The 12,926-nt window shown below is 52.0% G+C and overlaps 3 protein-coding genes across 3 annotated transcripts; 2 read left to right on the top strand and 1 right to left on the bottom strand.

Annotated features, from left to right (window-relative positions):
* Positions 1 to 4,979: 4,979 nt before the first annotated feature.
* On the top strand, positions 4,980 to 6,117 carry LOC128277702 (NADH dehydrogenase [ubiquinone] iron-sulfur protein 3, mitochondrial). Its single transcript, XM_053016203.1, has 3 exons — positions 4,980 to 5,177; positions 5,245 to 5,316; positions 5,380 to 6,117. Exons 1-3 carry the CDS (start codon positions 5,114 to 5,116, stop codon positions 6,033 to 6,035), a joined length of 792 nt encoding a protein of 263 aa, XP_052872163.1. The 5' UTR covers positions 4,980 to 5,113; the 3' UTR covers positions 6,036 to 6,117.
* A 56-nt stretch (positions 6,118 to 6,173) lies between these two features.
* LOC128267110 (uncharacterized) lies at positions 6,174 to 7,532 on the bottom strand. Its single transcript, XM_053003897.1, has one exon. The coding sequence runs from the start codon at positions 7,530 to 7,532 to the stop codon at positions 6,174 to 6,176; it is 1,359 nt and encodes a 452-aa protein (XP_052859857.1).
* A 406-nt stretch (positions 7,533 to 7,938) lies between these two features.
* Positions 7,939 to 11,678, top strand: LOC128269013 (eukaryotic translation initiation factor eIF1). The gene is made up of 3 exons (XM_053006345.1): positions 7,939 to 8,204; positions 9,654 to 9,811; positions 9,898 to 11,678. Exons 1-3 carry the CDS (start codon positions 8,177 to 8,179, stop codon positions 10,042 to 10,044), a joined length of 333 nt encoding a protein of 110 aa, XP_052862305.1. The 5' UTR covers positions 7,939 to 8,176; the 3' UTR covers positions 10,045 to 11,678.
* The last annotated feature ends 1,248 nt before the right edge of the window (positions 11,679 to 12,926 follow it).

The following is a 12,926-nucleotide window of genomic DNA, read 5'->3' as shown; positions in this document are numbered from 1 at the left end:
CCGGTGTGGAATAAATCGGCCATCCCCCTGCCGACCGGAGTTTGGATGCGCCAAACTTCCGCCGCATGTTTGTGGTGTTCGGGAGTTAACTCTTCTGCTGGCCTCAGGATGCCTAAGCGTTTTCTAATTCCGGACCGACCCGAGCACGAATTCCAGACCAGGAACGCAGAGGGGGGCCACAGAAGGTACAGAGGTCCGAGAGCCGGTCCGCCCATCCCGAGGGCGGTCGATGGCAGAAACGTGACTAGAGATCTCTCGCCTGGCCGCCCCAAAAAAGGAAGATCACATTCCTCTGCGCAAACCATCATCTTCGAACCATTTTTGCTGGCCTCAGGGTTCCGGGCTGCTGCTGCTGATTACACAGCACCGCACAGAAAGACGCACGTTTTTCCCCTGGCGTTGGGAAACTAATTGGGTGATTGGAACCGAAAGCCGGTAGGTAAGTTTAGGGGGGTATGTCTTATTTATTGCCCGCCCAGCTGCAATATGCTACCTCCTCTTCGTTCGGACCAGGATAACCACTCCCGGTTTGAATCCGCATTTTATCGTCGATCCTTGCAGTTCCCTGCAGTTCCCCTGCATTCAAGAATTTCCTCAATTTGAGTGAAAACAATAAATCAACTTTTTGTGCAACCCGAACACGATGATAACGGGACCGCGCAGTGTGAAAAGACGCTCATCCCGTTACACCAGTGGCCAGTCGCAAAACAATCATCTTCGGAATGACGGAGCAGCCGACCGCGACTCGGAGCAGAATCTTTTCCAATTCCATTATCTCGCCTCGGCTTTCTGACTCGTCATCGTCATCGTCATCACTTCCTAATGGCCGGACGGCAGAAGAATAGTTTTGTGCTACATTTATCGCCTCAACATCGCAGATTGGAAGGCGCTCCGTTTTTTGGAGAACATTTTGTTGTTGTGTCCAATCAACCGGCCTAGGGGTCGGTGTCGTAAAAACAGCACACCTGCGTGGATCGTGGCTCGCGACGACGAAATTAAACATGCACCCACCCCAAACAACCAAACAACAAAGGCAATTTATTCGTGGAACCTATTTACAACCGCTTCGTCTCTCGCGCGGCTGATTAGGCCACGCCGCGAATTTCGCACGAATAAATTTATCAGCGCCGCCCATCCGTGGTCCGTGAGATAGAGACATTTCGGGGCCACAAGATCGCCTTCTTTTCGGGAAATCCGAGGAATCTCATTGATTTGACTCAGATTAAGTTAGTTCTTTGAAAGCCCGTCTTTTGGCAAACTCTGTCCATGACGACCTGGAACTCCGTACGAGCGGCCAGTGACTCGTGGCGGCGGCGGCACTGATTGCCCTCGCAGCAAAACCCGTTCGCCGTTCTCCAAAGCTTATCTCGCGACCATCGCGCGTCTTCGCGAAGTGACGCACGCCCGAATGACGAACCCGAATCGATGGTGGTGGTGGTGTGGTGGGTCCAATCTTTCGCCGCCGCTGGAACAGGTTTGGCCGCGCCGAGGAGCATAAATTAATGGAGCGACCTGGAGCGATGCTGCAATCGTTCCCTGACTAACCAACCAGCGTGATAGACACGCATCGGGTGCAACGTCGAACGTGGCTGAATCCGGTGCAACTGCCTTACTGATAACGGCCTGCCTCGATATGGTCTAGGTGTGGTTGACCAAGGTCAGCGCATACTTCTTTTCTGATACACTCGGGTTGGGTTCTGCTCGAACGAGCGCCTAAGCAGGCGACGATCCGGTGGCGAACCGCAAACCTTCCACGTCCCGGGACGGGCCGCCGGATGCATTTACTGCTCGAGCGGGTTGCGGTTTGACACGCAGACAAACACCGGTATTCATTTGCATCCGCAGGCGGGCCACAACACCGAGTGGCAGACGATTTCTTTTCGATTCTCTCGTTGGCGTCCAAATTAGAGAGCCTAATGGAGGTACCGGCAAGATAAGTAGGCGAATTATTTTTGCAATTTTTTGAAAACCAGTTAACAAACGTGCGACGAATGCGAAGTCCCCGGTCTTGACCTATTCGCAGTACCGGGACCGCCGTAACTCGACAGCTGATTGCATTAGATGGGCCACTGGGAACTGCTAATGAGCGTAGACCTTATGTCGCGCCAACGTTGAGGACATAATTACGGGTCGGGTCGGCGTTACCGAACCGTGTAGCAACTTTCTGAGTTTCGAAATACATTACCAATAGTAGCGCTACTAACGATAAAATGTTCCCTCATTTCAATTCGCTTTCGTTCGAAACGGAGATCTAAGCAGTCGGCCTTTTGTGTGCCCTTCTCGCAGTGGGTTGCTGAGATGCTTTCATCTTTGCTCACCTTATCCCCGTGTTTATCTTCCACGGATCGGACCGGAAGATGCTGCTCCAGAAGAAGGGGGAGGGCGATTTGTTTGTTGTGCCCGTCCCCGTCGTTACACCACCCGCCACCGAAACTTGCGCTGTCCACCACTACTCCCACCCACACACTTCCGCCGTGCACAAGGTACAAAGAAGCACGGTGCTCTCTTTCTTACGTTTGCCTATTGCTTTCTGTCACATACTACGATCAGCGCACTTTCATGCAATTTCACAAGCGAGAGATGCATAGGATCTACACACACACTCACGCACACTAGTTGGTGCTCCCGTCGGACGCACGCACACCCACACGGACGGCTGGGCAAGGGTAACGCCACGACGAACCGTCGAAGAAAGCGCGCGCGCACATCCTTTGCTGTGGCCGGGGGACGGCGAGCAAAATTCCTCACCAAAAGCCAGGAGTTGTCTCCTGGAATAAAATGAACGACACCGCACCGCACCGCACTGCACCGCACCGCGCCCGCACACCAAACCCTTGGCCGCGAAAGGAACGCACGCGCACTGTGCAAGCCGAAACGACGGCTCTCGCGGATTCCGATATCTCGCGCGGCGTTCGGCGGGCTTCACACGCACTCTGGCGGATTTTCGCTTTTTTCCCCTTTCTTTCGCTGCTGCTGAGCCTTCTTGGATTCGTTGCTGTGCAGCGTTGGCCGGGGGCTCTGGAGGTGAAAATCTCACTCTCGAGGGTTACTGTATCTGGAAGACGAGAAATGGAAAATGCTGAATGGCAACGCGCGCGTGTGTCTGTGTGTCTATGTGTTTGTGTGGTTTGCACAACAATTTGACTGCTGAAATTTGAATGTTGCGCAAACCGCGCGCGAGGGACAAAGGGCAAGTAGGATGGCAGCGCGGGGTAGGGACCATGCGGCGGCGCGGGGGTTAGCGCCTCGCACGGCAAAAGGTCGCCACGGACGGGACGGGTGTTTGTTGCGTGTGCCTCCGTCCTGGCACACGCACACACACACACACCCGTGCGCACTCTCGCACGCACACACCGAACCGAGGGTGCGTGTCATACACACATCATCCCTCGTTGCAACTACCACCACCACCAGCGGCACGTTTAACACAGCGTGCGACGGGCGATCGGTGGTGCGGGGTTTTACTTCTTCTTTTTTTCTACCATTCTTGGTGTAGGTGCGATAGATCCTTCCTTCGTTTATTATCTGATTATTGCCGAAGGGTCATTACAATAACAATACGCGCACAGCAGCACCGCATCGGCCAACACTTTACTGGGACTGCACGCGACGGACCAACACAAATGCCGACGGTGCACGGACTCAGCAGGAAAAGCGTTTCTGGAATGCATCAAATTCACGCAAAAGTGCTGACAGTTCCTTTTGTCGATGCGATATTGCAGCGGCACAGCCTCTCCATCTGGCCCCCTGCTTTCTCGTTCGCGCCGCACGACTCCACACTGTCTTTCCCTCTCTAGCGCGCCCCTTGAAAGCGAAATCAACAAACACGCAACTCTCAACGGCCAAGATCGATTTCTTCCTTTTACTCCTTTTGGCTACTACTGGCACTGGTGGACCGTTTACTCTACGTTTACTTCTAGGGCCATTTACCGTAGCGCACCTAGACACGATTGACAAGGAAGCTCAAACTCCGTTCACTACCGTGCCATCATTGTTGGGACGAAATAAATATTTCACACGCTAATTTGCCACTTTTCCCAAACGGACTGAATAAGCTCCGAGCACACACACAGCGATATTTTATGAATGTTGTTTTTATGAACCGGACCGATTTTTGAGCCTAACTAAGACACTGTGAACCTAACTTTGATGACGAACCTGACACCCGAGCGTCAATAATTGAGTTCATTCGAGGCGTTCATCGGACAATTTCGCGTGAACGCAAGGCTGTGAGTTTTGCTAACCGTTCTTGGGCACGAAATGAATGTTAATTCTAAAGCACCAAATAACAAATTGCAACTTTGTTGGTTGTTTCCAGTTCATAAACCACGCAATTTCACGCATTTAACCCTCCAACGCACTGCTTTTCCGTACGGCAAAGTGGAGCCGTGCATTGCTTCACCAAACCAGCGCCCACCCCGCGACGCGAATGAACAAGCCTGCGCAAGCACATCATTGGCACCGTGGAAAGAAAATATTCTGTCCATATTTTCACCAAGCAAACTTCGTCGAACTGTGTAGCCTCAGGAAAGCCCAGGAAATCCTCACCTACGCATTTAGCAACCGCTATCGCACTTTACGCACTCGTACATCATATTTTAAAGCTCATCGCACGACCAATTCTAGGGGTAAAAACCATTTTTCGTAGCACCGTCGACCGCTTCGGAAAAGTATCGCAAACACAGTGAACGAGGAAGGCTGTCAAAGTTGGCGTTGGCACAGAGAGTGTTCTCTGTCTTTGCGTGTCTCTTTCTAGCACAGTTCGTAATGCTGTCGGTTGAACGTTTTACGTCTAATTGGCGAAAATGTTATCAACTTTAACGAGTATCAACCAAATATTTATTGTTTTATTGCTAAACTCTCTCAGACTCGCGTAAACCAACCTACCATTGGAGCTAGAGTCGATACTTTTAGCCTTTTTAATCATCCATTTCATCCCATAGTGCGTGCTGCTGTCAAAACTTCTAGCGACAACGCAAACGTCAAACTCCGAAAGGACCGAATTACATAAAACCGAACCGAACCGCAGGATTTATTTTCCGTCGGTTTTGCGGTCCCCCGGACACGGAAACAAGTTTCTTTGGGTGCTGGAAACCCCTCCCACGGTCGCACCATGGCCTCCATTTTGCGCTCCTTTGCCACGGCAGTGACCAAGAGTGGCGTACTGAATGCAAACGGTAAGCTGGCGGTCGACTGGGGGGTTTGTTTTGATGGCGAATCGTAACGTCCTCCTATTTTCTTCAGCTCTGTCGTCACGGGTTGCTCCGGCGGTAATGCTGCGCTACAAGTCGTCCGAAGCAGCAGCGGATACGAGACGTGGGTAGAGATGGGGTGATCCGTTTGGCGAACATTCATCCTTGATTAACTGTTCCGTTGCAGCCACTGTCCGCAAACCCGATGCTGTGGCCCGATCGGAACTGAGCGACTTTGGCCGGTACGTCGCCGAGTGCATGCCAAAGTACGTGCAAAAGGTGCAGCTAACGTCGGGCGACGAGCTGGAGGTGCTGATTGCGCCGGAAGGCGTCGTGCCGGTGCTGCAGTTCCTTAAGGACCACCACAACGCCCAGTTTGCGAATCTAGTCGACATCGCCGGTATGGACGTTCCGTCGCGTCCGTTCCGTTTCGAGATCATCTACAACATTCTCTCGCTGCGGTATAACTCGCGCATCCGCGTCAAAACGTACACCGATGAGCTGACGCCGATCGATTCATGTAACGAGGTGTTCAAGGCCGCCAACTGGTACGAACGCGAGATCTGGGACATGTACGGTGTGTTCTTTGCCAACCATCCGGATCTGCGGCGCATTCTGACCGATTACGGGTTCGAAGGGCACCCGCAAAGACGTGACTTTCCGCTCAGTGGGTACGTGGAGCTGCGCTACGACGACGAAAAGAAGCGTGTCGTGTGCGAGCCGCTCGAGTTGGCCCAAGAGTTCCGCAAGTTCGATCTGTCCGCCCCGTGGGAACAGTTCCCGAACTTCCGCAATGCGAACCCGGCCACGGAGGAGGTCCCTGCGAAGCCAGCCGAGAAGTGAAGAGAAGCGCCTGTGTGAGGATCGCCATTTTCCGTTTATAGGATGAAATACAAAACCTGGTTATAATTGTAAAGACAATTGACACGAACTGGTTTACCTCGGGGTGGTGTAGATTATGTATTTAAAGTAAGGTTCTTATCACAACAGCTCAGGTTCTTCTGCCCAGGCGACCCCAGCCAGCGGATCGTCTTCGGTGGCCACAAAGCTGTCCTCTGTTCGTTCCAGGGCAGGCGGTTCTCGGTTCTTTTGCGTTCCTTTCCTGCGACTAACCACCGGTCTGTGGCTGCGTTTGCTTGTGGCCCCGTCAGCATCGCCCGCCCGTATCGTCTTGATCCTTCGCCAGATCGTTGTGGAGGGTATCGAGTAGCTCCGTGTCGCTTCCGTTAGCGACATCATACCGGTTACGCACTGTTGGGCCGCCTCACTGACACGCTGCTTGTAGTTGATGTCCTTGTGCTTCAATTTCACCGTTTCCGGAAGATCACCCTTATTGTAGAGCCGAATCTTATCACGGTGCAGCGTCCCGAGCGGAATCCCGAACCGTCGGTTAACGGTTATCAGCTTTTCTCCGGCCTTGATCGCTTCTATGGCGTCCAGCCGAGACGGTGGAAGTTCGGGAGCCTTTTCAGTTCGTGTTTCGTTGACGGTCCGTCGCCAGAGCACACTTTTGGACACGCGGAACGTACGGGCTGCCCCCCGGAAGCTCATTTTGCCTGTTACGATCGCATCAACTGCTTCCTCGAGGCGATCCGAGTAATTTGACGACTGTCCCGCTACGGTAGTCTCCGCATCTGGCATCGCTTTGTTGCCGGAAAGGTTGGCCAACGCGGTGGACGGGTCCAGTTGCTCGTCGTTGTTTTCTGCGGGATCTGAGTGCTCTGTTGTATCTTCGTCCATTATGGCCACAGCGTCATAGCTGTAGTACTCTCGATTTGCTTCGAGTCCATCGGCAGGAGATTCGTCCACCGTACCATCGGTTTGCCTTCCTTCCACGTCTTCGGCACTGACCGCAGGAAACCAATCTTCGTCCAGGCATTGTGTGTGCATGGCACTTCCGCTTTCTGCGCCCAAAACGGCTGTTTCGGGTGATGCGAGTACACTTATTTTCATTCCCTCGATGACGCTGTCCACAGTTTTCATCCCGCGCAGCTCTAGCAAGGAGCAAGCGTCCACGAAACAAGACATTTGATTGTACTGCAGAATAATCTCGCCGGTGTGGATAAATAGCAACACGTGCTGCATAATCTGCAGCGTTATATCGGGGATCATCACTACGAACCGTTCGCGCGGGGCAGCCTCGTTTCCGGTGATGGCGAAAATTCTTTCAAAAAAGCCCGAGGCCAGCCCAAGCACGGTGCTGCTGGCGTTCTGCTGCCCATCGGCTAAAACTAAAGTACAGTCCGCGTATTGTTCGTTTTCATAGATGGTTCTGTACGTGCGTAACATATGCTCGGCGTAGTCGATCCACAGCAGATTTGATGCTATCAATGATTCCATACTTTCTGACTTCGAAGCAGAAATCGGTTCAACGGCGCAAGAATGGATTCACTAAACTTCATTTGAAGAATCAAAACAAAGCAACTGACGCTTCAATGTTTTCAAATGATTCTTTTTTGACAACCATATTCACCACTTAGGAGTGGTGATTTTCAAAAGTGGTGTTTAAAATCACATTTAGTTTTGAATAGTTTTATGATCAATTTGTGTAATGTGTCAACAAGTAATAATGAAGTTAAAATTATGAAGCTCAATTGAGTAGCCTTCGATTAGCAATGTGAAAGGTGTTACGTTCTGCTCCCCAAGTTATGCGTTCAGTGTGCAGAGAGCTTTACGAGTCAGGTCTTCTGAGTCAGAGGCAGCGATTTTGACGTGTGGCGAGTGCGTTTTCAGTTCTTTTCTAGCATTCGCCGTGTGCACACGCTCAAGTTGTTCCGTGTTCGCCGAATCGTAGCGCATTCACCCTTCTCTCTCTCTCAACTGCTCACTCGCTCGCTCGCGCAGACGAATCTTCCAGGCCACCGACAAGGAAACGCAAAAGTGAAAATCCAGCGCGTCGTTTCGTGCTAGATCACCGAAAAAGCAACCAGCAAATCGCGAGGCCATCGCTACTTTTCTTCCCTTGTGTCTATTTTGTTTATCGTATGTCCATCCAGAATCTTAGTACATTTGGTAAGTAATAGTACCGCTACGCCCCACACTAACAAACGGTAAAGCATAGCATGCGTTTCTGGCGTGGCCTGCTGGGCCGGATGTTCCCCCGGACCCATCTTTCTTATCGTTTCACGGCGAGAGACGATCCTGCCCTCGCTCGTTTGAAAATGCAACCGATTGCTTCCATTTCCGGACCGAATTGGATTCTTCGAAAATGGTTGGCCAATACCGCACAAGGTTTCGCGTGATACGGCTACGTAGTAGGCCTTGCGCTTCGAGAATAATGAGCGCGCCTGGGTGTGCGTGTGTGTGCGTTCGCGTGATTTTCCGTGCGAAGAAAAGGAAGTAAACCGCGGTGGCGAGTAAGAGACAGCACCACACGGCGATGATGACTTTTCAAAATGGCGGACGGCATTTTTGCTGCCAGCCACGAGCGCGACTCTGAACAGCGCGCGCGTGTGTGTGGGTATGTGTTGTTGCTGCCTCGGAGGTAGCAAATGTCATCGTCGATTTTTAACACACGCAGATTGTAGCGGAAGCGGAGAACCATGCGTTCACAGCGTGCCGCCACCTTCGAATTCGACCATGACCACCGCCATCCGGGAGGGCACAAAACGACCGCCGCCGCAGTGGTTCATGGGCGAAAACCAGTTCTCCATTGTGTGTCGCCATCGACCACTTGGTTTTTGTACCCCTTCCGAGTGGGCAAATGAGTCACGGAACCTCGGGTGCATGGGGCAATATATCCGTCTCAAGGACTTTGGTTCTTCAAGGGTGGGAATTTCTACATTTGGATTTACCTGGACCTGGAGCGCAATAATGGTCTCGCCACATTTGCCGTACCTAGCTTCTAACGACCTGTGGTACCGACTTTCTCTTTGTTCACCGACGAAAACGAAAGCTCGGAAAATTACTCGATGACGCGCGGTCCGTTGTCAAGCGGCAAAGGTTGCCTTGATTTGTACGAAAAACCGAAATCGAAAGTCAACTGTGCTTTCTTATTGTGCGTTCTTCTTTTCTCCGCCAGCGTTTAGTAGCGTGTAAAACGTAGTTCAATCTTTGACCCATTATCGTGAAGGGAGCCTTCTACTGGCGTTAATGATTGTCGTCGTATTGCAATGGTCGTACTGACGATCTCCGCGGCGTTGCATACCATGCGCGCGTCCATACACACATCACGCCAATAAAGAACATTGCATCGCAGTGTGCATTGCCACCTAGATTGCTTCCCAGATGGCGGCTATTTGCTTCTTTGTGATGCGATGATGAATCTTGTCGGTCGCTTTGTTCCTTGCGGTGGCGGCTGGCCATATGTCTCGAAGGGTTTTTCTTGATCGATTAAACGCAAAGCGAAATGAATCATAAGTCGGTCAAGTGACGGGGTCTGTATGACCCCGTTGGCCCCGTTCTCCACTTTATTACTGCTCCCATCTAACGGTTTTTGTTTCTCCACATAAATAATTACAGACCCATTTGCTGATGCAATAAAGGGTGCAGATTATGATGTACAAGACGGTCTCGTGCACATAAGAATCCAGCAAAGGAATGGTCGCAAAACACTAACCACCGTCCAGGGACTGTCGGCGGAGTATGACCTAAAGAAGATTGTCCGGGCATGTAAGAAGGTAGGTCATGGGTTCCACCGAAAAAAACGCTGGTGCTGGTTCCCTTGGAGATTGGTCTAATGGAGCTGTCGTTGTTTTCTTCACAGGAATTCGCATGCAATGGCACAGTAATTGAGCATCCCGAGTACGGCGAGGTTCTACAGCTGCAGGGTGACCAGCGTGAGAATATCTGCCAGTTTCTGACCAAGTCGGGTCTTGCCAAGCCCGACCAGCTGAAGGTGCACGGTTTCTAAGCGAAAATTGCACAGCAAAAGTGCAGCGCGCGGGTGCAGCAGCAGGAGAAGAGTGGTTACGAGGGACAAGGCATGCACTAAACACAAAGAGAAAGGAAGTGCCCTTTCTCTCGCGGATAAAGTGTGCTCGCGGACACCAGGATCCCGAAGCCGCCCCATCCATCATCTGCTACCGACGCCGCCGAGCTTTCGAACGTTGTCCCAAAATTCCCATCTCAGCCACATTTAACAACAATTCACGGCGCAGCAGTACACAGACACAGAGAGACAGCGACACCAAATAGAAAAGATCCAATTAAAATATCTGTCCCCTAGCAGCGCATCGCACCATCATCAAGCGTTTTTTCCCGGCCGCGCGTTATCTTTTGATTTTCTAACGTCGGTCAAATTAGTTCCCCGAACCCCACGACCCAACTCTTCTGATTGATCGCGCGTAGAACCGTAATTTCGGTCAGTTCAGTTCTTTTTCAATGAACGTTCCCAATCGACGAGTGGGGACCTCTCCGAAGCTTCGTAGCAGCAGCAGCCAACGGCGAAGCGGACGGGGCGCACTGGCGCCCTCGTCGCTTCGCTTGGCGATTCTTCTCCGGTGTCGACCCTAACCCGGGTGTCGGCATCGGCGATGAGGCGCTTGCTGTGAATATTTAGAGAGCGTGAGCGAGAGAGAGAGAGAGGGGTGTATGTGTAGGTATCGGAAGTGGAACGAGTGTGTGACGGAGTTATCGAAGTCTCGAGACTGTCGAGAGAACAACATCATCCTCCCTTGGCAGCAGCAACCACATTGTGTACACAACAACAACAACCATCAACAACATGTTGTCTTAGAACGGAACAATATATACATACTTAGCATATGAACAACCAATTCTCACACACCTGCCTATCTGTAACCGCGCGATTGCGTTGCAATGGTCTTTGGCGCGCGCGCGGGGGCGCTTTCGGCAACCCCCCACGCGCGGGGTAAGATCGTAAATCTCATTCATTTTCGATTTTTCGGTGGGAAGTGTAGCCATAATCTGCCCCGACACCGGTTCACTTTGTGCTTCTGCAAATTTTCATTTTCACCCCGGAACTCGAACCATTGACACATACGTTTCATCCAAAAATGACGAGAGGGTAACTTTATTGACCTTACGTGAGCTCTGCTTGTCCAGCTTTTTGTGGCGCACCACGTGGCGCGTTGGTAAACTGAAATTCAAATGCGCGTATTCCCCACCGCGGTGGCGGAAGAGGAGGTCCTTCGATGCAACGATGCAGGCGGCGAAATGAATTTCTAACAGAGCGCGCTATTGTGTGGGCCCAGAACAAATAGAAACCGAAAACACAATAAAATAAAATCGCAACTAAACCCCCCACTAATAAAAACCAAAACGTGTAATAAACGAGAAAACCAAGGAGTTCCGTCTTACCGAGTTGTTGTTCCACGACTATATTGTGTAAAGGTTGGCCTCATAAACCGTAAACCTTGGTGGTTCCGCCCCGGACACGGAACACGACGACGGCGGCCACAAGGTTTGTTTATGTAATTCCTAACTAACGAATGCAAAATACATCAATAATGGTTAGTAGATCAATTGAAATGACCGCGGCAGCGCATAATAATGATGGTAATAAACTCGAAAATAAAGCTGATGATGAGTAAAATAACCGTGTTCTTTTTCGATGATGACATGCGAATGAAAGAAATACAATCGGAGCCATTGATTAACGACCATCGCAGCATGCTGCGCTCGGCGGCGGAGCACGTGGCGCTCGTTGCGTGCGAATGCAGAAAAGCTCCCCACGAAAGCTCACGGCGGGCACAGGCCGTCCTTATCAATGCGCGTGTTGTCGGTCGGGGTCCTTTCACCAATTTTATCACCGGGTGAAAGGGATAGACGGAGCGGTGTGTTAAGTTCCACTCCCCGTTCCGCATACCGCCCGGGCCGGCGAAAACGTCAACATACGCCGGAACTCTCGCGGGCGGAAGTTCGGCGTGCGTGGGTGCGTGGAGCGAGATCAATCGGCCACCGAGTGAAAATACAGAGCGAGAGAGAGTGTGTGCTCCCGTGAATGGCAGACGCAAATCACGAACATTGCACGGGATTTTCACCGCGCCAGAGTGTCAGTTCGTTGGCCAACCTCGAACGTGGCGTTTGCTAAGTCCGAGTCCGCCAGACGCGCGACGTGCGTTCGTTCTCCACAGTTCGCGGCCCATTCTTTCCGGGGCTCCTTCGGAAGTTTAATCCCCACCGAAGGTCAATCGCGTGTGTAACGGTAGATCGGTCGGATGTACGAAAAGCGTGGCAGCACCGAAATGGTGCATCATTATGCTCCGTGCCCGGTTCCGTATGGTAGCGAAAAACGTGCCGAAAAATGCGCCGAGCGCCACCGAGCGTGGGAGGCGACTTTCGTTGTCGTTCACAGCTGTGGGCCGCGGCACTCGGCGCGCGGATCCCGAACCAAAACGAGGACATTGGGAGCCTGCAGCATAAAGTGCAGCATCAGCATCAGCCGGTGTCGGAAGCTGGCGAGACGAGGCTGAGTGAGTGAGTGAGCCAGCGAGTGCCGCAAGACGAGAGAGCGAGCGAGAGACAGGAACGTGTGCGAGTGAAACGGGCATTGCGGGGTGCCCTTTCGCGCGTTCGCCGTTTTCTTTGTTTGGAGTTTTGCGCGGTTGACCTCGGCCAATTCGTGCGACGTACGGCGGCGGGCCGGGGCAGCCAAAATCTCGCGCCAGACCTGGAAAAGGAAACACTGTGATACAAAGTGAAGGGAGCATCTCGAACATAGGCCGAAGTAAAATCAAACAAACTAGTGCAGTGCAGGGCGCAAACATACGGAACGGCGCGAATCTCTCTAGCAGCTCTCGGAGCGGACGGACGATTGGTGCTTATTGGAAA

The sequence above is a fragment of the Anopheles cruzii genome, chromosome 2, assembly GCF_943734635.1.
Source record: "Anopheles cruzii chromosome 2, idAnoCruzAS_RS32_06, whole genome shotgun sequence".
In the NCBI taxonomy this organism is placed as follows: Eukaryota; Metazoa; Arthropoda; class Insecta; order Diptera; family Culicidae; genus Anopheles; species Anopheles cruzii.
This window is presented reverse-complemented; position numbering and strand designations above follow the sequence as displayed.